The 26,161-nt window shown below is 37.6% G+C and overlaps 1 protein-coding gene across 1 annotated transcript; it reads right to left on the bottom strand.

Moving 5' to 3' along the window:
* Nucleotides 1-2,541: 2,541 nt before the first annotated feature.
* ccdc22 (coiled-coil domain containing 22) lies at nucleotides 2,542-22,870 on the bottom strand. Its single transcript, XM_036578410.1, has 16 exons — nucleotides 22,461-22,870; nucleotides 21,866-22,043; nucleotides 19,603-19,735; nucleotides 18,889-18,995; nucleotides 17,731-17,815; nucleotides 17,450-17,619; nucleotides 14,066-14,278; nucleotides 11,645-11,836; nucleotides 8,707-8,826; nucleotides 8,505-8,621; nucleotides 6,714-6,815; nucleotides 6,488-6,595; nucleotides 5,852-5,947; nucleotides 5,674-5,733; nucleotides 5,292-5,366; nucleotides 2,542-3,975 (listed from the first exon to the last, which is right to left on the bottom strand). The coding sequence occupies exons 1-16, from the start codon at nucleotides 22,508-22,510 to the stop codon at nucleotides 3,862-3,864; spliced, it is 1,920 nt and encodes a 639-aa protein (XP_036434303.1). The 5' UTR covers nucleotides 22,511-22,870; the 3' UTR covers nucleotides 2,542-3,861.
* Nucleotides 22,871-26,161: the final 3,291 nt, after the last annotated feature.

The raw sequence follows: 26,161 nt of genomic DNA on the forward strand, positions 1-26,161 counted from the left end.
TGTTTGACAGTCACCTCCCTTTCTTTTTTTTGTTTAGTATTTTACTGTTTGTTGTTTAATCATTTTTTTTTAAAGTATAGGCCCATGCAAAAGGTTGAATATCCCTGGGCAAATTATGTTTTGTTAATTTTCTAACTGAAAATAATTTAACATCCTCTACAGCAGTGGTCACCCCTCTTCTTGGAGATCTACTTTCCTGCAGAGTTCAGTTGCAATCTGCATGTAACATGATGCCCCTCCACTTACCTAAGGCTAAACAATCAAGAACTTCTGAAGAAGTTAATTAGCTGGAGTAGGTGCGGCACATTGTGATTAGACCTAGATGTCACAAAAAGGTAGATCTCCAGGACCAGAGTTGGTGACCACTGCTCTACGGTAAACAAACTTCAACATAGCATTTTTCTGAAAATTGAAAAACACAGTTCCTTTTTTTGTTTGCTGAATGCAATGTTTTGGGGAAAAGCATATTATATGCACCTTAACTTTTGTACAGGCCTCATTTTATGTTTTTTCAATATGTTTATTTCAGCAAATAAACATTAAACATTTGCATATGACTATCTAGTATATTTTAAGTTTTTCCCTCTTTTCTCTTACTTTCTCTCCTTTCCATATATCCTATGTTACCTAATATGTTATAATAGAATCTTGAAAACAAAAATAAAAAAGAAGTTTGTTATTAATAATAATAATAATAATAATAATAACAAGACAACTCCAATTCCACAAAAGTTGGGACGGGTGATTTGCAAATCTCATAGACCCATATTTTATTCACAATTGAACACAGAACACATATCAGATGTTAAAAGTGAGACATTTTACCATTTCGTGAAAAATACTAACTCATTTAGATATTGATGGCAGCAGCACATCTCAAAAAAGTTGGGACGGGGCAAGAAAAGGCTGGAAAAGTAAGTGGTACCAATAAAAAACAGCTGGAGGAGCAATTTGCAACTAACTCACATTACTGGGTATAAAAAGAGCATTTTAGAGAGGCAGAGTCTCTCAGAAGCAAAGAAGGGTGGAGGGTTACAAATCTGCAAAAAACTGCGCCAAACAATTGTAGAACAATTTCAGAAAAATGTTCCTCAACGTAAAATTGCAAAGACTTTGGATATCCCACCATCTACAGTACATAATATCCTCAAAAGATTCAGAGAACCTGGAGAAATCCCGGCATGCAAGGGACGAGGCCGACGGTCAATATTGGACGCTCGTGATCTTTGGGCCCTCAGGCGGCACTGCTTTGAAAGCATGCTTGATTCTGTACCGGAAATCACTGCATGGACTCAGGAACACTTCTAGAAATCATTGTCTGTGAACACAGTTTGCTGTGCAAGCCACAAATACAAGTTAAAGCTGTATCATGCAGAGAAGGAGCCATATGTCAACACGATCCAGAAACACCACTGTCTTCTCTGGGCCAAAGCTCATTTAAAATGGACCGGAAATGGAAAACTTCTGTGGTCAGATGAATCAAAATTTGAAATTCTCTTTGGAAACCACAGACGTCATGTCCTGCAGACCTGCAGAGGAGCTCCAGCTTGTTATCAGCGTTCAGTTCAAAAGCCTGCATCTCTGATGGTATGGGGTTGCATTAGTGCCTATATCGTGGGCAGCTTACACATCTGGAAAGGCACTATCAATGCTGAACAGTATATAGAGGTTTTAGAACAACATATGCTCCCATCCAGACATCATCTCTTTCAGGGAAGGCCTTGCATATTTCAGCAGGACAGTGCTAAACCACATAGTGCATCCATCACAACGGTATGGCTTTGCAGGAGAAGAGTCCAGGTGCTGAATTGACCAGCCTGCAGTCCAGAACTTTCACCAATAGAAAACATTTGGTGCATCATGAAACGAAAAATCCGGCAAAGAAGACCCAGGACTGTTGAGCAGCTAGAATCCTACATCAGACAAGAATGCGTTGCGTCCTCTGCATTGTGCTGCTGCCATGAAGTTCTAAATGAGTTAATGTTTTCCGTGAAATGGTAAAATGTCTCTTTCAGCATCTGATATGTGTTATGTTCTATTGTGAATAAAATATGGGTCTATGAGATTTGCAAATCATTGCATTCTGTTTTTATTTACAGTTATTTACATTTTACACAGTGTCCCAACTTTTTCGGAATTGGGGTTGTAATGATAATAATAATAACTATTATTATAAGTAGGGGTGCACAATGATATCAGAATCATAACAGTATCAGCAGATATTTATTTAAAAAGAAAAATATCTGCACAAGAAGATGCTTAGATTTGACTGATATTTCAAACAGATGTTTTTTTCACTTTGGAAGAGCAGAATGGTTTTGCAACTTTGTGTTCCTGTGCTGAAATATCTGCACTTTATTCATCTAACACATTAGCAAATAAGTGCATTCTACTAAAAAGTATTGCATTTCTCTGTAATGCTAATCCAGGGGATGGAAAATTTCTGCACATTATAAATGTGTATCTGCATCAGCAATTCCCACATTGATGTATCTGTAGTTATATTGGGGTGAAATATTTTGTCCTTTAATTTTGTAAAAGTAGGACAAGCAAGATTTAATCTCAGAATCATACCCCCCCCCATGTACCACTGAGGACATTTCACACATACACACACAAAACCATTCCCAGTGCTTTCATGGGACAAAAAAAGGAGAGCATTAGTAAATACATTGCACTTTGCATGTCTGTATATATTGTTATATCAGTGTGTAAAAGTACACAAAAATGTAAATACATGTCACCCTTGTATTCCTTTTGCATTCTCTTTAATCAAATGAGAGACAAGCATTTGACCATGGTATAAAAGAAACTGCCTGAACTGGTCCTTTCAGAAAAGACACACTGTCTCAGTTTCTGTACATTAGACAAAGTTAGAGCATTCATTTGAACAGTGATAAATCATGTGTTCAGCAGTTTTGCGCTAAATTGTTCAGCCACAGCATTAGTTGTGGCACATGAGAGATGAACGAGATGTTCAGACCAGTCACATGGATGTAAGACGTGGTGATTTAATAGAAAAAAAAAGAAAAAACCAAGAATGACAATTACCATTTTGTTGTGTGCAATCTTTAAAATCAAACAAGAGAGACTGGCTCTGACAAAAGTCATTAAGTCGAGATAATACTTGATTGGAAAAATCAGTCTTCCTTACATTTCACTTCCCATGGTATATGACAAGGGTCAGATAGAGACAAACAGTATTGTTCTTGGCTTGATAAAAGTTAAAGACAATGATAAACTGCTCATTAAATCAATATGACAACACTGTGAGCTTCAGTTATCTACAGGAACCACAGGAATTGATTTGGGCTCACTGCTTCCCTATTGCAACACAATCATGTGCAAAGATACTTAAGTGTTCTCATTTAAAACCTGACAAACAAAGCCATATCCCTGCACGTTCATACAAACTCCGTTCTTCTGATGTTCTCCCAAATGAATATGACTGTCAGAAAATCAGCAGTCGCAATAATTGGACTTTCATCTACACAATAAAGTTGTCATTGTGTATTGCAAAACTTGCTGTTTTTACAAGGCAAAAGCGTAAGTGCTGGTCCTTCTTGAACCACTGCAGTCAAGGCCAAAAAAAACCAAAAAACAAAAAAAAAACACATCTCGTTCAGATGACTAGCATTAGTATCAGATAACATTCTCACAACAAACTAAATCTGTGTCATTTTGATACAAAAAAGTCTTGTGTCCACATCTCCAGCACAAAGCAATGTTGTTGGTGTGTGGATCAGAAAATGAAGAAAGAGATGACGGAAGGCTCGTAAGCTCGGAGATGGAGTGACACTAGCTTTACCATGACAGCCGATCACAGTATTTGTAGTACCAGCAAACACATTCAGGGTCGACTTAGCCTTCCCTGATCTTGGCAGCTAGGGCGGAGTTTTCCTGACGAATAGCTTTATAGTCTTCCAGAATCTTCTCCAGGTTACTAACCGTCTTTTTACCATTCTCGGTCTCAATCTACGGAAAGGAAGAAAGAAAGGACACTGGTATAGACTTTACTGAGAAATTTCTTTTGTGTAATGTGAATATATCAATGTTAAAGCCCTTGTCCACTCATTTTGATGATTTTCTTCTATTATCTACAGTTTACAAAAAACTGGCATGCTGTTGGTCTTTTCTGTCAAGATAAATTTGAACTGATATTTCTGACATTTTCTTCTGTTCGATTTGAGTTGGGTGGGACTCAATTTGGCATAGGTGACGTCAGATCTGCCAAAGTACCTTGTATCAGTCAGAGTCAGCATTATGTCAGCTACATCAGGTACTCTCGTTCCTCTACCTCACATATAGTGACTGCTGTCCCACTCAAAACTCTGAGCAAGCATGTTCTTTAAGCTTTTCTAAACCTGCAAACGGTGCTTGTTATGAAGCTTTATTACATGGTTGTTTGTAGTGTAGCTAGACACTGCGTCCTACTTGTGTTAGCCATTGGCTGCAGGATCCTACTATAAGTGAATAACTTAATTTACAAGACTGCAATCCACCTTTACCGTAGGAATAAAATGATGTTAGCTACCCCCCTAACATCAAGGCTCACAGTGTTTCCCCACAATTTACAAGTACTACTAGCAAGTGAGAAATTTCTCCACCCTGTCCGCAAATATGACAGTGCCAACCTATAACAGAAGCTTGTGCTCCAGCAGTTAGCTAGCTCGCTATAGGTTGCAGATATAACATTAGTGTAACTGAGCGTTTAAATATCGGACATTATATGTTTGTAATCTGCCTGTCATGAGATGAAAGCCTGACTTCTCAAACATTAGATGCTAAAAGTAATTAGATTTCTAACATAACCTTAAAATTCTGAGCAGGCAGCAACTCGGAGTTTTAGGAACATTTATCTGCTATTAAGTTGTATGTATTTCTTGAATATAACACTGGCACACTTTTCCATGGTGCATCTTCAATATTAAAACAAAAATGTAAACATTTGAAACCATGTTGACAATGGCTTTAATTAAACTATAGGTCCAAAGCTTTGTTTCTGTAATCAAATAACCACAGAGACACAGCCACCAACTACATTTGCTCTACTCAACTATACAGAAAAATGGTCAGATCTAAAACTTAAGGTGTCTGGAAGCTGTACTGAAGTAAACGCAAACAGAAGAGTACAGCAACATTCTAGCTGTGTAGCTTTCCAGACAGGGTTTAAGTTTAGTCTTGGACTAATATTTTCCTTTCAATAGAGAATCTTCTTTCAAAATGGGTTGTCCAGGACTAGGCTTAATCCCTGTCTGGAAAACTGACCCATAATCAGGTAAAGTTCTCACCTGTTCCTCTAGATCTCTGATCTCTCTCATGATGGTGCCTGTATCCTCAATGGTCTGAATAAGCTGGGTGCAGTTCTGGGAGGAACAGATGAATGAAATGGTGAGAAAGGCAGATGAAACAGCTTTTAAAATCTCTCGATGTAATTACTAAGCAAGAGCTTGTTTCCTTTAAACCAGTGGTTTTCAAACTGTGGGTGGTAGTATGAGATAAGTGGGTCACTAGAAGGCAGCATGAATGCATTTCTTTTTTCTCAATTACAGAGGAAGATACTGTGCAATTCTAAACACTGCAATTTACAACCGGTAGGGGGCACAATTTTGATATCCACCAGTTCTGTTCTTGAGAATGACTGCAGAAGACACAGACAACTAGAGGCCTCACCTCATGTAAGGCAGCCAGGTACTTATAAGATTTACGAACAGATTCATCCTTCTTGGCATCCTGTTTGAAAAAAACAACAAAAAAAAAGAATAACCACACTGAACATTTAAGCAATGCTGGGGTCATCTCTCCACTTGAACTGTTACAGTTACTTTGAAAGTTTAGTGTAAGGACTCACCTTAAAAACCAATTCATCTGTTACAGCAAATGTTCTGTCAAGCTTTCCTGTGAGTCCATTAATCTCTTTCTGCAACTCCTTAGTATCTGACAAAATCTGCCATGAACGAATGACATTTGTGACTCAAATGAGACATCTATCAATTAAAATACAATACTTAAACATTTGGAACCACTAGAAATTATTTTATTTATAACATACAGTGAAAGTTGAAATATTATGGACACCAGAAGGTATTTTTAGATATTTTATTCAACACTCCAATGTTTTTTGGAGTATTAAATGACTAAATTGAAATATGAAATGATAAACAACATACTATAATTTTAATATTTATTTATATATTTATCAGAATTTTGTTATATATATATAGAGAGAGTTGTGTGTCTCTTTTTTATTGTGCTGATGAACCTGTCTAAAACTTTTCTTTCTTTTCTCACAGCTTTCTATAACCAGTACTTTTTCTTTCTCTTTTTTAGAAACTGTATTACAATCATTTTACACGTGTATGCAAATTTTAGTTTTATATTATTGAAAACAGTGATTCCAAACTTTTGAATGGAAGAATATATCAAAATGCCCTACTTTGCATGGTCTCAGTAACAGACAGCGACTGAAAGAATAGTGAACAAAAACCTTTGTGATTTCCTCTTTCTGTTTCTTAATGTTGCTGACGATCTCAAGGATTCTCATAGTGTAGGCCGAGCGAGAGACGTCTTTAGGCAAAGTCTCGTACTCTGTTATCTGTAGCAGGAGCATAGCAAGAGGAAGGTATAAACACAGTCTATGACAGAATGATGTACTGCTGATGTAGTAGTGTGGAGGCAATGAAAAATGCAATTAAAGCACTCCTGTCTCCTACCAGCTGCTTATACAGGCTATCCTTCTTTTTGGCCTCCTCAGCAGAATACCGGATTTTATCGTGGAGGTCCTTGATTTCAGACAACTTCCTGGATGACTCCATCTAGTGAGAAATTAAAGAAGTGGTCATTTTTTGCATGTGACAGACACACACACACACACACGCAGGTTTTTAAACAATGTCAGGATGTGGGGGTCATACAACACAGAAAATTAATTTTAAAAAGCTGTTTATCTGGCCTATAAGCTTTTACGTGCATAGAAAAACACTAATCTTGCAATAATACAAATAACAAAATTCCAAAACTCCTTGTGGAAGTCGATGCTTGTGTAGTTGAAGAGAAATCTGATAGCAAACCTGTGTTCTTTTAACTAGCTCATGACATGATTAATAAAAAATAATATATATATTTTTTTTACTGCATGTATGTTTAATTGTGTTTTTACTAGCAAAACCCCGTTTATTGCCAAAATAAATGCCTTTAGATGATGCACTTAGATGCCTAATACTTTAGCACACTGCTGTGTTTTACATTTATTGTACACACACATATGTAGTAATAATTTCTAGTGTATCACAAGCCTAACACTAACCTTAACCTCAGTAATACAAAAGAATTGAGAGCATTTATATTTACATACATGAAGTCTTATACTGCATATAACACTCAGATTTCAAGAAATGCAATAACACCACCTGGATTTAAGCTCAATATTCATCTTATTCCATGCATCTACACTGTTAATCAGTCATCTTTCGTTTTTCTACATCTGCTCATGTGTGTAAACATAACCAGACAAATTAGATTGCTGACTGACTCATGAACACTTGTCGTCATCTACATAAAACATCTTAAGTGCATTCTGGCCTCAAGTTTTCCTCTTACCTTAAGTGAGCAGGGCAATGTTTACATGGAAAGTAAAAAAAAAATCTGAATTAAATTTAAGTTTCAGTATTTCACTTTTTGACAGTTACAAAATGACCGGATTTATTAAAGCGGATTTCCACCAATTTTTCAGAATTTAAGCATAATTAGATGGTTAAAATGTGAACAAAGTCATTTACAGGGTTTGATGTTGAACGCTTCATTCTAAAGAAACTTACAGAGTCAGAATTGTTTACGGTGGTGGTGATGGGAACCACGCATCCGAAGCATTTAATGCCTCTAGAAGCTTCCTCACAGAAAGTTTTTACATGAAATGATTATGAGCAAGTTGTCTGATGCCTGAGAAATTGCTTTACAATAGTTCTGAGACAAAATAGTTCTGTTTTTGCTGGACAAAAATATATTTTTAAAACTCAATCAGGGCATAGACATGCAGAGTAAGGCAAAACAGTTCCCAAAGACTTATTTTTCATACTTATCACCATTTCGTAAATCATCCACATCACATATAAAACTCAGAAGACACATGGAGGTTCACTGGTGGTTTTGGATAGTAAAAAAAATTGGCTACATTTGTGTTGTAGACACTGCAATCCCTGGTTCCTGTCACCACCGACGTTTAAAACAGAGCCTTTAAGTTTCTCTATAGTGAACCATTTCACATCAAACCAGCCCGAATGACTTAGTTTACATCTCAACTACTGTATTATGAAGAAATTTTGAGAAATCTGTGGAATTCCTCTTTTGGTTTATTAACACACATGCACACACACTATGTGCACATCCACATTTAATTATGCTTTATGCATATGCTTTAACCAATACTACAGGAATTTTATGGTATTACTGTTCAACAGACGCTAATACAAAAAAAAAAAAAACAAAATCTGACACCATGGCTGTACCTCTCGATTACTGCACAGCTCTTTGAGTCGACGGTGTTCGTCAATAAGCGGTGCTCTATGTTTCTCCCATTGTGAAGCCAAATGAACCACTCGCTTAGCGCTAGCTTCCACCAGGCTCTGAAACACAGGCATACTGAGAATGCAGCAAGGCAGATAAACCAATAGATTTGTAGATTATAGTTTATAAGGGTGGATCTGCTACCTGTAACTTGACCAGGTTGTTCTCAGCATCTGGTAGGAGGTCGATAGTCTGTTTCTTCACCCTGACTGTATCCTGCTTCTCTGAATTGCTTAACTCCCTCTGTTTCAGCTCATCTGACACCTACAAAAGCACATGCACACACAGCTGAATCACAGTTAAACAACATACAATCAGCAACATATCTTTCTCAAGTCATTCTCAGTCTGCGATAGCAAGAAAGTCAAGAAACCCCTGTCCTTCTGCATGGAGGAGTGCAATCAACCCTTCATATTGAACTGGCCTTGGTGTTCTACTGATAAATGAAACTCGGCTTCCACAGAGAAAACTACGGAGCCCCAGAGAGGACGGAGGTAAAGTATAATTCGAGCGAACGTTTTGTAGTTCGTACGCACGTTTTCTCTTATTCATGGTCACGATTTCTTAAATCGTTCCCTCGTTTTCTTTTAATCGTGCGCATGTTTTCTTTACTTCATGGTTTTTTGTTTTTTTTATTCGTGATCACGATTTTCTAGTTCGTTCTCTCGTTTTTTTTAACCGTGGTCATGTTTTATTTTTAACTGAACGCTTGCTGTTTGTGTTTTGATATCAGCTCCCTGAGACTGTCTGGCGGGTATTGATGTGTTAGATTGATGAGATAATGGACAGAGATGCTCATCAGGTCTGATTTTGATTTGGGGGGTTATGGGGAAACTGCAGCTCCTCTTCACAGCGAATGGCCCACAGTGTTTCTGCTCCCGGTCAAGCTGCGGTGTTAGGGACCATCATACAATTACAGGATGAAATGATCAGCGTTTCAACATCCTCACATTAATATATCTATATCTAATCCATAGATCTATTAAACTCTCTCGCCATTTGACCTCATTCCACGTGAATGTTTCTGTGTGTGTTTAATTTGAGTTTGTTGAAACGCTGACGCTCACCATTTCTTCCTGTAATTGTGTGATGATCTCTAACACCGCAGCTTGTCGCAGGAGCAGAAACTGTGCTAAGCGGCCGTGCTGCGTCTTTATCTCTGTTAAATATGATCATTAGAAAGTGCAGTTTAGTGAAGATTGTGGTTGTAGTTTGTCTTCCTTCATTTCACCACCAAACTGCGGCTGTACTGATGAATCTGAGGGCTGTTTGTTCTGAAGAGGAGCTGCAGTTTCCTCATAACGCCCCAAATCAAAATCAGACCTGATGAGCATCTCTGTCCATTATCTCATCAATCTAACTCTTCAAAACCCATCAGACAGTCTCTGGGAGCTGTTATTTATAACGAGAGAACGAATTAGAAAATCGTGATCACGAATAAAGGAAAACGTGCGTATGAACTGCAAAACGTTCGCTCGAATTAATTTTACCTCCTTCCCCTCCGGGGCTCCGTAGCAGTGTACAGTAAGCATTTGAAAGTATTTTACTGCTACAGGTCACTGAAGGTGTCATCATGAGAAAAATAAATAGTGTTTTTAAAATCACTGCTATCACACCCTGTGGTAAATAAAAATATTCTAAAGCAGACCTTTTTTCATCCAAATGTCGCCGGATCAAAAAAATTACAAGGTTGGTCGGGAACCGGCGTATGAATACTGCAACATGCAAGCTGACAGTTGTGCATCATAACCTTTGTCAAATATGGTACTAACTTGCTTTTGCAGTTTAAGGCTACAATAGGAGTTGCTAGTGAAACTGTGCGTGAGGTATGTAACACTCATATTTCTACTGTGAAATCTTGTAATTTAGAGAATACAGTGACACTGGGCTGGGAAAATGTACACAGAACCATCGGGTTTGAAACATTTTTGATTATCACATGGTACGATGGAGGCAATTTTTAGACAAAATTGACTACAGAATGATGCACAACGTCAGAGGTCAAGGGCTAATAAACAGCAAGTTTGCTGCTGAAGTGGACACTTGTGTTCACTCAATCCCTTACTCCTGAAAGGGCTCATCTGAGAAACTTAACTTGAGTTAATAAAGGGTACATCTGAAATGAAAGCACTTTACTCACCCAAATGTATGTTTTTCAAGTAGATTATTATCCAAGACTTTTTTGACATTTCATTGAAAATATTTGTTTCAATAATTAAGTTTTTGTTTACTTTGACATGAACACCACTAGAATGATGGGCATTCTCCAATATCAGCCATATCACTTTGGGTTTGCAGTAATTTATCTTTCTGCTTAAAGCAGCACATTATGTTTACAATGAGATTAAGTTTGTCCTCTGTGGGCACCCTTACTCTATATTTGTAATATGCCATGTGACCAAAACATCTGCTGCGAAATGGAAATGGTACTGTGTGTTCTTGTGGTTTTGTACACTGCAGTTCTGTACACTTTGTGCGTTCCTGTGGTTCCTGTGGTGGTACACGTAGATGTGATGTTTTCAGTTGTGATATTTTGTAAGAATAAAAGTTTAAATGCCTTAATACGTATGCTTTTTGTTTTATTTCCTCAGAGAGTTTGTTGAATAGAGATGTAATATGCAATACACAGAAGTGGCTGAAAATTCGGGGGGGTGTGAAATCAATAGAACGACCCTTAAGATAGCTTCAGAGATTCCTCAGAAGGGAAATGGTGAGACCAAGTGGTCAAGGGCCTGTTAAAACTAGGGGAAGTTCTGCATGAGTATGCTTATAGTGCTCTGCTTATGCTGTCTGTGTGTGCACCCTGACAGTTACTTACCTAAATTTACATTTCATTTTCAAAGAGTGAACAGACCTTTTACTGTTTACTGCATAAGTGTGCAAATTTTGCACAATTTTGTAAGCTGACACTATCATGATGTAGATTCTTCTCAAGCTCTTACATTAGAAGTGACTTGTAACCACACATGTGATTGTGAAACCTAGTTTGCTAACTTCTGCTTTAGTGTAACTGTCATGAGTGCTTCACTTGAGATGTCAGTTCTAAAGTAACTTCACACTCAAATCAAGCAGGTATCTTTACCTGATGAATGGACACTGTAAGCTGTCTGATGTCTCCGCCCACTTCCTCCATTTGGACTGACAGCTGCTGCAGCTGCTGCTGTAGGTCTGAGAGCTCTGCCTCTTGCTTTGCCTTCAGGTCCTCCTCTGACTGGTGGGAGCTGGGAAGTGCACTTGCTGCTGCTGCCATCTGCTGGGCTGCTTTTTCAGGCTCCTGCAAAACAAAGACGTTTCAAGTCCATTAGTTTAACCTTGAATCCAAAGTGTCAGCTGTGTCTGAATTCCAGCTGCAGGGTAAACCTCTGCACTTTAACTCACTTTTAAGTCCTATGCACACTAAATTACACAGTGTGTTTAATGAAGGACAAAAAACATATGTTTGATCTGCTGTGCAAAAGTGTTTTTCCTGGGAAATCTTCATATCACATATACTTGCAAAGTACAATACTGTGCAAAAGTCAGAGACCACTCGCCCTTGATTTAATTTCTAGTCAAAACAGCCAAGTACAAGTTACTAATTTTTCATAAGACATTTCTGGGGAGATTTGATATAAGATAATCCACTTGCATAAGCAATGGGAAAGTCAAAGAAAAACAAGTGAAAAAAAAAATTACAGAAGTTTTCAAAACTTAGAGAAAATGGGACCCCTAACAACTGAGCAAGACCTGGTAGACCACCAAAACTGTGACCATCAGATAACTGGAAATTAAATAACTGAAAGATGGTCTCTGACTTTTGCACAGCCATGTAGTTCCAGGACAAATACAGAGGAAAAGAAAGCGCTGCTAAAGGACTAATTTAACTATAGTTTGTGTGTATCTCTGGTGATGGGGGGGTGGCAAAGCAAAGGGTGAGAGCTGGTTGTGTGTTTATTTATTGGAATTTGATTATAATCAAGATTGTGCACTTGTGCTATTTGTACTAATCATATTTAACTGCTCAGGACCTGCACATAGAAACGAGCTAGTCAGCTAACTCTAGTGCAATACATCTTTTCTCATTAGTGATAAATGATTTTGTATACAATTCCTGTTGGTCAAAACAATGTACCTCCAAAATGCTTACTTTACAGCACAAAATGTAATGCAAATCAATTTTATTACAAAATATTTTGAGTCTTTTCTGTTGGTCCATTTATCATGAAATTTTAAAAGGGCAGCTGGTATTTTTAAAATTAGGCCAAAAAATGAAAAACAACAAAAACGAAGATAAGTTTATAAGTATGGGAGAAAGCAATCTAGAAGAGATAGACTTTCAACCGTTTTTGAATGAGGAGAGGGAGGCACAAGAATGGGGATGTAGTATGATAGTGTTCTAGAGTTTTGGGTCTGCAACGCTAAGAGTCTGCTCTCCAAAAGTGTGTAACTTAGAAGGTGGGACAGAAAGCAGGCGGGTGTCAGAGGACCGGAGAAAGCGGGAATGTCAACAAGTCTGAAGAGGAGCAGAACGTTTAGGAGGTGCCGGACCATACAGGGACTTAAAAACCAAAAGAAGCATTTTATACTGTGTACGAAAGTGGACAGGGAGCCAGTGTAAGCATTTCAGAGGGGGAATTATATGTTCCTATGGTCTGGTATGTATGAGAGCCCTAGCAGCTGAGTTCTGGACATACTGCAACTTCTTCAGCTCACAGGCAGGAAGCCCGTAAAGATCAGCACTGCAGTACACAAGTCTGGATGCAATAAAAACATGGATAATGATCTCAGCTACAGAGTGGGAAAGAAAAGAACGTATCAGGGAAATGTTCTTAAGACGAGAATATACTGTTCTAGTAATGTTTTAATGTGGCCATCAAATGAAAATGTGGAGTCATTTGTGGAGTCAATATTGACGCCAATATTCCCAACCTGGGCGACAGAGTTAGTAATAAAATCTGTGATAGCCAGGGTGGATTGTCCAATTTTCAAGGTGGCTGGAGATGCAATTAGTATGGCCTCAGATTTATCATTATTTAATTATAAGAAATTCTATAAACTATGGTTTATATTTAGCATTGATGCAGGCTATAGGCCTACGTTTAGACCCACCAGCTGAATTTGAACCGTGTTGAGCAATTTCCTGGTGAATATTTCTCTAATAGTACTGTTTTGTACTATTTTTTCTACTGCACAATGATTTATTGGCAGTGATAACCACTATGAGCATGAGCACAGCCATTTTTATCCAACAATCACTGGAGTATGAGCTGTTTTCTAATTGTTTAGTCAGATTTTAATACATCTGGCAAACTCACAAATCAAATATGGCTGGTTTAATTTTAAAAATATGTAGTGCTGAAGAGAAGCACTTTATGGACTTGGTGTGTAAATTGTACAAGTATATCTACTGTTGATCAGCAGTCCTTTTACTCAGTGCAACCTCAGAGGAAGACAAAGCCAAATCTATGTAAGTAACTGGTGTTAAGTTTTTTAGCAACTGAGTGCAGCGTTGGATGTCATCTACCTGTGTGAAGGTGAACTTCTCAGAGTGGGTAAAGCGTGTGCCTTTGGTAAGGACGTCTCCACCTGTGGCTGTCCCTCCGAAGGAGTTCAGCAACTCAGCGAGGTCAGAGGTCGAGCGTGTGGCGCCGTGGGTATCAGGCCGTGGCTGAGCAGCCGTCCTCAGCTGCTCCTCGATTCGCTTCTGCAGCCGCGCTCGTTTCCTAGAACGGTAGTCCTGCAGAAAGGAGAGTGAGGGGTGAATTCAGGAGAGATACATTTCACTGTTATCAGTTCTTTAGAGACATTCAATTTAAAATCAGTATAAGCTCCTACAGCCCCCAGCTTTAGGTGAGAGGACTCCAATGTGGGTTTACTCTTCAACAGCTGCAGCTACTGTTCAAAAGTGAAGAAAAACAGATAAATACATGCAGCAATAACTAATGCAGCAAAAATGACCTGATACATAAAGGAAAGCATTAAGTATAGACATCTCTGTGGTTGAAGGTGCAACAGAGATATATGAGAATCAAAAAGCTATACTGTAGAGTCACAGTTCAGAAGAAAGATGAATGATTGAAAGAGTGAGATGTATGAAATGACACCATCTTCAGATGTTATTTTCCCAAAAACTGTTTTAAAGAAAAGAGTGGGCACCTTGGGCACCATGACACACTTGGACACCCTGATATGTAGTAAGTCTAGAAACCACATTCCACTACTATTGTACAGCTCTCTCTGAGCATATACAGAGAGAGCTGTATAACAGAGAGATGTTTGTTTGTTAGTATTCCTTCAGAGATTTTGAAGTTAAAATCAAAATATGCTACTACAACACCCAGTTTTGAGTGAGAGGAAGCTTTCTGAGGACTACTGATGACTTCCCAGCTGCTTGGAAACACAATTTTTTAACTCTCACATATTCCAAACCACATTTTGAACCATCAAATCCTTTTCTTCTTCGGGAACACTTAAAAATTCAACAATGATTTTATAATGTTAAATCATTTTTAAAGGACATTAACCATCCCAAACCAGGCCTACTTAACCCAAGAACAGAGAATAATACCTTCGACGATTTCAATAGATTTACATTCTTGAACCTTACAATTACCTACTGCAGCCCATCTGTTGATGGACAATTTCTCAGCCCCCCTACCCCATCCATCAACTGACCACCATAGGACTGCTGCTGACCAGATGGTATTTGGGTGGTGGACCCTCCTTAGCACCCATTTATTGCTGAGTTTTAAAAGTGTTTTACAGTCTCACTGTTCTCTTTGGTGAACTTTCAATTCAATGACAATGATCAAAATGGAAGCACCAACACTGAACATAACTTTCAGGAAACTTTCACTTTCGGAAAGCCATCAAATTTCAGGACTAAAAATGTACATTTAGGGAGGTTTCAATGCCTTTAAATGTCAAATTTGCCCCAAACAGTATTTGTGGGTTAATCCTGCATAACCCTAAATCCACTGCACACTGCTGCCATTTAGACTAATAAATGACAGTTCAGGATTAGCACTTGTTGACTTTGGGGCACAGGAATACCTTCCACAGCTCCGACGACTGTGTAGTGTGTAGCTAGAAAACAGAGTGAATGTCGAGGAGGGTTGCGAAAGGTCATCATGGGGGCAAACCAGACAGGCCAGAGTACATGTACATGCTGAATGTCACATCAGCGTGAGGGACATCACTGTGTACCTCTTTAACATGTTCACTTCTGTTTTTAACACTGAGTCACGGCTGAAGAGGAAGAACAGGAGTAAACCTAACACTTCCTACAAAGGAACAACAGTGATGGCTTATTCACACACTTACATATCAACTTCACCTCATGTAAACATTTCAGAATTAGACATTCATGTAAGCTGCATGAGACCAAAACAATTGCATTTATACAATTTAATGAACATACAACATAAAAACAAATTTAACATCCCTTTGGCTAAACTAAAGTACTTTCTTGAACAGCTTCATTGTTTACGTCCCACACATCCACTTTCTTACAATGCCGGGCCTTGTGGACCTTATTGCTTAATTCTGTGAACAACATGCATAAACCCAAACCAGTAGGGTCAGAGGGTCCGATTAGCTATTTTGCTTCCTTGGAAAGGTCTGTGTAGGACTGTTTTTTCAGTCCCGCTTCCACAGAAAATCGTAATCATTTGTCTCACTCCCACCCGCAACCAAAACATTTTGGCCTGCTCCTGCAAACTGGCATTCAATATCTGACACAGTCTATTCACAAACACATTATCCTCCGCTGAAATAACACACCAGTCATGGTCATCAGGCTCACTGTGAAGTAACTTCACCAAACAACGTTTATTCCCAATACACACAAAGCAGGAATTAAACCACAGGTGGTTGTTTTTGGTGTTTTGCTGGCAGCTGTGGCTGTCGGACTGAAGGCTCTGCCATCTCTGTAAGCTACAAAAATTTGCGTCTTGTTCACGTGATCGTAGCTTCGCAGCTCTTTAGAACAACTTCATTCATTATAACTATTTTACTGTTATCATTTTATATTGTTTATATATATGATTTAGTGATCATTCTACTTTGTTTAGGCTATTCATTAATTCACAGGATTCTCTTTATGCGTGCTTCGGCCTGCTCCCCCCTGCAGTGGGCTGGTTTCCCGCCCGTTCCCGCGCACGACACTGAAAATTAGTCCCGCACCGCAAGATACTGTGGCGGGTCCCAAGGGTCCAGTGAAAATCCGCAGGAATACAGACCTCTACTTCCTAGCTGTCCATATTTAGAAGCTCTCAAATGACGACAGAAACAGCTCGAGCTCAAAAAAAAACAAACTTACTCACCACTGTGTTCTAAAGGTGTTACAGTACCAAGTGAGAAGTTAAAACTTTTCTTGTTTTTGTAAAAGCCATGATACGTCTCCGTACAGGCATGCACTGCTTTCTTTAATTTACATGTATTTGCCTCAAAGCAACTGATGAAAATGCACCCAACTCACACTCTGTTTGTTGCAATATAAGAGCAGTCAGGTCTCTTCAGATCCAAGCAAATGTTTCAAGCTGTAAGCTTATTCACTGCCTATTAGCATTATTCAGATCACATGTTTAAATCATCACATGCTTTTCTCAAAAAAATGGACAGAATTCAGGCTGCTACAGCTGTTTTTAGCTATGTAACATAATTCAGTCCACTTTTATATGTAACGTCATGACATACAGTGCCAGAATCCCCATAAGAAACCCTGAGTCTGAGAGTCCTGTACCTCCACAGCAAAACCGAAGCAGCAAACTTCATACACCAGGCTGGCGGACATTGAAAGTACACAGGAAACCATGTAAATCTGATTTCTGAACTATTCCTTTACTGACAAAGCTCACAACTCTGTCAGCTCACTGCACTAGTGTGATAAGTTAAGGCCAGTACACACCTCAGGAGTAAGTCTGGACAGAAGGCCTTGGCTGTTCCACTCATTTTCCCACTCTTGAGCGGCACTGAGTTCAGATACATGGTTCTCCAATAGAGAAGCGGGCACTGAGGCATGCTGGGAAGGCTGGGACGTCACAGGCAGCAAATGCTCCCTCCAGTACTCTTTCACTTCTGAGAGGAATTTACACAAGTATTACAGAGTTACTTTCACAGTGTAAGACATGTATGGAGTCACGCAGTGTAGTAATGATGGTACATATGCAAAGAGCAGATAAACTGTACCTTTAGCCTGTTTCTTGCTGGGAGCTTTCAACGAGTATGGGAGACTAAGTGGCTGGGCACGGAAACTATGACACGGACCTGGGCTCTGAAGACAAATCCATGAAATTAACAAAGGTAATTTGTGTGAATATTTATATTAGAACGGTTAAGAGCAGATTTTTATAAGACAAATAATTTTTCTATTTTACTAAACTACTAAGAGACTTTAAATATTTGTAAAAGTCATAAATACAGTAATGAGCAAAAATCATAGTCTGTCCCCCTTCATATACTAAATTTCCGATCAAAATGACCATTAAGTATAAGTTATTCATTTTTCAGCATTAGTGGAAAAAATGGAAAACACACGTTTAACAGAAAATTACACAGAAGCATCAACAACTAAACACTATCATTTTTTTTCAGTATTTAGTGTTTTTTTTTCTTTTATTACAGCTTATATTCTTTGCTTTCAGTTACTCAAAAACATTTAGGTATATTTTTCCAAACCTCCAAAGCTCAGTCTTAGAAGTTGGTCACATTTGGTCCCTATTTCTCACGATCTAATGAATACCTAACACTGGACTGGTCTGGACTATGGGGTGGACAGTCAACCATTCTGAGAACAGTTTTGGTGCCATTTTTGGTGGTCTACCAGGTCTTGCACAGTTGTTACGAGTCCCATTTTCTCTGTATCTTTTAATAGTTACTCTTAAACTTAACTCCAGTTTTGTAAACTCCTGTTAACTTGCACTTAATGGCCATTTTGATGGGAAATTAAACCATGAATCCATGAAGAAATATAGAATACATACTCTCACTTTTGCAGAGTACTGTACATTACGTAGATCATGCAACTATTGTTAAGGAAACACAGCATTTACAATTTACTTAACCCTTAGAAGTTAACCCTCAGCTAACAAAAAGCATGGTGTAATTTCATATCAGTTATTTCTCTCTTCTAAATCATTGAAACAGGTGAAAGATTTCTGTTGAAAGTGTACATTATGTATACATGTGTGTGTGTATACTGTAATTTTTGGACACTGAAGTACATAGGTTATGCCATTTGTAATTACGTAATTTAAATAGTACATCAAAGTAACATTAATAGCGCTAGACTTCTAAGGATTAAACAACTGCACTTCACTTTTTGAAAGTGTCTAGTGTCAATCATACCTGCGTTTTGCAGTGGAGGGGCAGTCTGCAGGACGGAGGAAGCCAAGGCAAGGCGAGCTGAGCTTTAATTTGGGCTGCAATGGCTTTCTGCAGGAGAGCAGACTTCCCTAAGGGAAAAGGGATGAGTCAGGGAGTACAAGGAATGAAGAACAAAGCTAGATGACTGTACACCTGGAAGTTTCTATTTAGTCTATACAGGCATGCAAGACATCTTAAAATCAAGACGCAACATGTACAAAGTGATCAGGAAACATCAAGCGGCTCACAGTTCAACCATGAAGCTATAGCTATTAAAAGTTTTGTATAGCTTGGATTTGGTGGAAGCACAAATAAACCAAGTTGGCTAAAAATGAGATCTCCCCTGCTGACTCAAACAATTAAAAATTCAGCATCAAAACCCCAAAAAGAAAGCCACAAAAGAAAGCTATCACAATGCTGAATGGAGTTGACTTTGGCCACCTTCCAAAAAGAAAACAAAAGCATTCTACAGAGAAAAAGTATATAAATATAAAGGAATTTATGTAAAAGCGATATAGCTCTATTCTCACTATTCTGCCAAAATGGGAGCTGAATAGGAAAACCCCTGAGGGCCCTTATCAGATTGCACTTAAAGCCCTTATGTACAGCACAATGAAATGCAGCACCTTTTAGTCCCCCGACCCCAGTCACCTCTGCTGAAAATCCTTTTTATGGATTGATCTCAGGGTGTTTTACCTGCTGGCTGGTCTGAGGCCTCTGCACTCTCTCTGGGCAGCTTCTCCACCAGGAACATGAGCAGAGAGCGGATCTCTGGCTCATTGCTGTACAGAAACGTCTGGTAGCCAATCTCTCCCTTATAGCCCAGGTCCTAAACAAACATATATGCATACATATAGTCATTTGCAAACGTGTGAACACCCCAGGTTAAAGCACATTTTGTTGATATTCTAAGTAAAAATCTGTTAACACATCCTGTATCGAGCACAATTTGAAAATATGACACTTTTCTGCAAATCTTAGTGTGCAATTTCTTTTACTTTAAAAGTGGAAAAAAATATTGCACAAGTCACATTTTATGTTTTCCCCCAATGTGTTAAATTCAGCAAATAAACAGTAATTGTGTAGTAGAATGTATAGAATATTAAAAATGTACAACATTTCATCAACTTTTACAAGAGCATATAAATGCTTTTTCTCACTGGAAGGCAGGAATAGCATTTTCTGGTCTAACCAGAATTTTTAAATATTGTATGCAAAGACACAGAGCTAAAATAAAATCTGCCACAGCATTTGACTGTGAGTTCTTGTCAGTGTCTGGTGTGCTTGACTGCTTTAATGCGCTACAAATCAATTTACTTACATAAAATAAACAATCAAATGACCAGTCACACTCAATTTTACCTGTGTAAGATCAGTACAGAACAAATATCATAAAAAATGCTCTAAAATTCTATAAAGGGGAATTCCACCAATTCTTCAAAAGTTCTGCACAATTCAATCAGATGTAAATGAAGTCATTCAAGGTGATTTGATGTGAAATGGTCCATTGGGGAGAAACTAAATAACTCAGACTTCTTTACAATTGTTGTGATAGGAAGCAGGGAACCATTTAATGTAATAACTTTCTGTGAGGTAGCTTTCAGAGGCATTAAATGTTTCAAGCGCCTTGGGCCGGGTTAATGAACGTATCTTAAAAAAGAAAATCTTCTTACATTTGTGTTTTTCCTTAACTTCACTCTTAAGAAAACAGTTATGAGAAATTGTTATTTTTCAAACAACATCTTAAGAATTATCTTATTTTCTTAACTATTTCCTTAATAATTCTAAGAACAAGAGTTGTTCTTGAAAATATTATGTACTTAAATGTTTTCTTAACCTTACGATAGCCTCATACTTGTCTGACAAGGTGAGCATCTAAATTTATCACGGACACTGCCTCACCCCACAACTGTCATATTTTCCAATGAGGATTTTGTTCCTGTTGGCAATTTCTTCCACCATTACCTCTAAATCTTGTTTTCTGAAAGTTTTTAAACACTTGGTTTGATGTTTTTCCTCCATTTTGCTATCCTCTGAGTGGATTAAACTAAATAATGGAAACAGTTCATTCAACTTCAGAATGTATCTTGTGTCGCTTATTGTACATGGTCAAATGCATACATAAGAAAACAAAATTTTCTTCTTAAGAAAATCTTAGGAAAATAATTAAGATTATCTTGAGAGAATATCTATAAGTTTTTACTTGAGTACTGCATTTAAGAACATTCTTACAAACGTCTTAGCATTTGTCTTAAGAACCTTTTTTTTTTTAAAGTCAAGAAGTTTTTTCTTATGAAAGCTTTCATGAATCCGGCCCCTGGTTCTTTTCACCACCACTGTGAAGAATTCCGACCCTGTAAGTTTCTCTAGAACAGACAATTTCATATCAAAACACTCTGAATGACATTTACATCTTAACCATTTAATTATGCAGAGATTTTGAAAAAAGGGTGGAATTCCTCTTTAACTCTTCATAAAAATAAACGTAGCATGAATCAACTTCAAGTTTAAGCAATACTAGCCTGCTGCAACATTCATTCAGCAAAACTGAGTGCAGATGTGAGCACGTACAGGATTTTTCTGCAGTTTTCTTCACTCTTATCTCACATTCACTGCTCACTGCCAGGCTGACAACTTCAGTAATAAATGCATTATGACGTTATGTTTCTAAAGTACCATGCCTGGGTCTTTGTAATTCTAAATATAATTCAGGAACTTGCATTTACATTTTCCTGCTGGAAAAGTTTATTAATTTCTCTGTCTGCAGAGAACTAAGCTGCTAAATATAGTGCAGCAGTCTACATTTAAAGTCTTGGTGAGAATTCTCATATAAGTATCTCTGCATAACTTAAGAATGCGAGATATTAGTACAGCCTTTGAGGTCAGGCTGTTTTCAAGCAGTTACGCTGTAACCAACTGGATCCAGAATTCAAAAACACAAAGTGTTCCCAGCTCTCACCTGGCAGGCTTGGGCCAGGCTCATTCCCAGCCTGAAGCGGGCAGACATGCCCGGGGGCAGCGTGGTGGACAGGCCGCTGCCCAGACCTGGATCGATCACACGTAGGCATCGCACCACCGCTTCCACTATCAGCTCGCTGGTGAATTGCTTGACACTCTGGACATCTTCATCAATGTCTCTGTAAGACAGGGGAGAGATCAAGGGCAGTGTTTATTCATATGAAACTCATACATAGGATAAAAGGACTCACAGGACAAAAGCAGGTGGTAGCATGGAAAACTGTGAGTATACACAGACACACTGACAATTACAGTCAGTTTACTGCAACATGATATGCAAGCATTTCCTCATACTGCTTCATGTCTTGCATTAAGAAAAAAGATATATGTGCCAAATAGTTTGAATAACATTTAAAAAGGTATGCAAGGAGCACTTCCATACAACGCATACAGTTACAGGAACACACTTAACTGTCTATAAGAGATTAAACTGAATTGACTTTTATTTAAAAAAAATTTCATGGAGAGCAGTGAGATCAGAGCAGGTTGGGAATGCCACTCCAATCATGACCAACGATAGGTGCTTCAACACTTACGTGCCAGCCTGTCTTAGAGAGTGGATTAAAATCCGATCAACTTCTTCCATTACTGAAAGATATTAGATATAGCTGCAAAACCTTCTTAGGTTACAGGAACCCCCACCACGGACAGCCAAATGAATCTCATAAGGCTACCGCTAACCAGGCATTAGCATCGCCTACACTGGAGAATAGTGCACGGTTGCTAACTCAGACGTCAAGGTAAACAATTGACGATACCGAGCTAGGGGTACGACCACTGAATTATCATATTTGGGTCTCCGGAAATTCCTCTCAGAGACGCGTAAATCTATTCACATCGCTGCCAGGTCAAATACCATGGCACCAATACACGCTTTTAGCGTCTAGTCTGAAAATTCTGATAAAAAGTGAAAAGGAAGTCATATGCAAGGAGTGTCCGCCGCAGTGTAAGCTGGGATACGGAGTTTGAAGCAGCCTTAATGACTGTAGTCGTGGCTTTAAAAGTCCTCCAATAAAACTCTTTTTCCCACAAGCACCCACGATTCAAGTCTCATGACTAAAATGACGCTTAAGCACGCGCGCAGTGATCTGATGATCTGCTACTATTTATTTATTTATTTATTTATTTATTTATTGTAATTATGTGTTACAGACTCTGACTGATGAATGAAACCGACGGATGAATGAAAACGTTTTACACAGAATAAAATAGAATAGGAAGAAAATAACAAACATTTAATTAAATGTACTTAAAAATAAACTGTCAATTTTGTAAATATATGTTTAATCCTATAATGGAAAATATTTTATGTAGTTGTTTTTATATAGTACAGTCTAATGAAATACTTTGAATGAGTACATAAGCAAAAAACAAGTTAGCGTTGTTATAGCAGTTAGCAATAATAACATGTCGACTGGAATTTCCATTCATTTCATTTTCATTTTAAAATGTACTTTAATGGTCGAATTCCATTTTTTATTTTGGTGATTTTTGCTAAAAGAAGCTTTATTTGATTTATTTATTTATTTTAGACTAGCTGGAAAAAAATTGCAAAAACTTTTTCACATGACCAGAGGTGTAAAAAGTACAGAGAAACTGTGCTTAAATGGAAGTATGAGTATTTTGTCAAAGTCTTACTCGGTTTAAAGTGAAAATATGGAGCCAAAAAATATACCAGTGAAAGTAAAAAAGTTATTGACATTTAAACATGCTCAATAAAAAGTAAATGTTTTAACAAAAAAATAAAGTTTTCTTTGTTTGGTGGTGTGTGGTATGTGGTGCGGTGACTAATTGTCCTTGTTCTCACAGACAAATTAGCATTTTCATTTTCATTAGCAGTTTCATTTTACACTGAAATGAATATGGTTGGATGTTTTAATTAAAACAATAAATTCAAACCTCAAGTGACTGACCAGAAAAAAAGAGAAAAATCTGTCCTTTGAGATTTGTAACAATTACTCTTGTCTAGGTCTAAATAAAAATGTAAGACATAAACATTTTAAGGTTTTTTCTTGGAAATGTAATTGAGTAAAAGTACTGAACGTATTTAAAGTCAAATAATACATGAGTAAAATTCAAATCTTCCAAAGTAATATTTAATCAGATGTGCTCCAAATGTAGCAAGTCATAAATCCAGGTTAAAAACGAACACTCTCTTTTCATGAACGCTGAACTGAGCTCTAAGACTTGTACTTTCTTACTACACTCTATTTTCAGCTTTGCACATTTAATAAGCTAATTTTAACATCTAAGTACTTTGTCTTTAATTTTTAGATTTTTATGCTGCTTTTATGTCTGTAAAGCACATTAAGTTGCCCTTGTCTAGATTTATTTCCTTTTGATTATTGGTTTTAATTCTTTCAGCTATTGCACTTTGTATCCTTTTAGCACTTTATTATTCTATTCCAATTATTTTACTCTGTGTCTTCTTTTACATTTCTCACTTTGTCTATATTTTTTCTTTTATGGTTCTTTTTGATTTTATTTAGGAAAAGCATAAAGCACATTGAATTGCCTTTGTATGTGAAATGCGCTATATAAATAAACATTTCTACAAAGCAGGTACTGCTAGAACCAGGCAGAGAAAAGGGACAATATTACAATTTCAACAATGTTATTTTCCATTTTTAAGCAAAATATAAAACTCAGGCAGCTAAACATTTCAGAAAACTAGCCATCAAGCCAATATGAAAATACTGCATGCTAAACAAATTCAGGGAATAAATTTGAATATTTATTCTCAATATACAGAATAGGTGATTAAGAGCATTTTAAACCCGCAACTACATGCAAGTTCCTATGGAAGTCTATAAAAATAATGTAGTTCATAGGTACATTTCCTATAGGAGGGATAATTTTCTCTGTCTTATTTTAGAATCATGCATTAAACATACACATACAAGCCAAAAAGGCTGGTATTGCCCAACTTGCTATTACACAGAGTGCTGTAACAGCATGTGGAGTGGGCTGCAGTAGTTGTCCTTTGTGGTTTTGTGTAGTAAGTAATGTTTTAGTGGTTAACTGGCCTGAATGTCTGGAACCACAGGACTGAATGTTTCTGGTCTCTGGAGGCAGGTTACTGACCACATATTTATCAGTCTAAAAAAATCTGTCTCAGCGTCAGTCTGACATCAAACCAATAAAGATAACACAGTCTAAGTCATAAGTGGTTAGAGTGAAAAGAAAAAAAAAGTTCATATTTTATGTTAACAAAATCCATACACTATCAGTCAGTAGTAAAAGTAGCCAATAAAAAACAAACACATGTAAAACAGAGCCAGGAAAGATCATGACCCTTAAGCAGCAGCATCTTAGGGAAAAATATAAAAATTTAAATGAACTAATAAGGGAAAAGTGAGATTAAACAATAGTCATGTTTTTGTTTATTTGCACTCAGCAAAGCAAATTTTCATCTTTTTTTTTTAGATTAAACAAAATTAGACGTACATTGCAGAATTTTTTGTGTAAAGCCACAAACCAGCCACAAAACTGAAACCTGAGGGGCTTGACAACAGATAACATTTCTAATTTTATTCATTTTATTTCATGCATTTAGTCATTTGTGTATATATATATACATACATATATATATATATATATATATATATATATATATATATATATATATATTTAATGGCTATTTGCTCATCTAATGCTTCTATCTGCAGCGAATTGCCCAAAGCTTTTGAGCCCCCTCAGGCCTTCTATCCAGGAACAGTCAGAGGTTCCTGAGCACTGGTCCCACTGGCCTGGTCAGTAATCCCTCTGAGCAGGTCAACAATCTGCTAAATTATCAAATCTGACTAAGAATCTGAATGTTTACACATCTGTCACCTCCCGGATCAAACTGGACTCCTTTCATTTTTTTTTTAAAAGACAAAGCAGCAGTCTGTACTGCTGTATACTGCAGTGAACACTAAGCAACACTGAAGGAAAGCTGTGGCTGACAGCCAAGTAATGAGGAACAGAACAGGATTCAGTCCAACATGAAAAGCGAACTAAAAATAACAATATGTGACAAATCATCAGTGAGGACAAAGCACGCACTCAGATGCTTGAATAATGGAAAAAGCAGATTGTTAATGTTTGAAGTGCTTCTGTATTAATGGTGCTCTTTTCCTTTTACTGAATTGCCTCAGATTTCCTCTACGTGGCACTATCATTTTCTTACTTACTAAAAAAAAAGAAAGAAAAGGAATTCCAACACTGAAAACACGAGTAAGATTCCATTTGGAGA

This window comes from Colossoma macropomum, unplaced genomic scaffold (genome assembly GCF_904425465.1).
Source record: "Colossoma macropomum unplaced genomic scaffold, Colossoma_macropomum, whole genome shotgun sequence".
NCBI classification, from domain to species: Eukaryota; Metazoa; Chordata; class Actinopteri; order Characiformes; family Serrasalmidae; genus Colossoma; species Colossoma macropomum.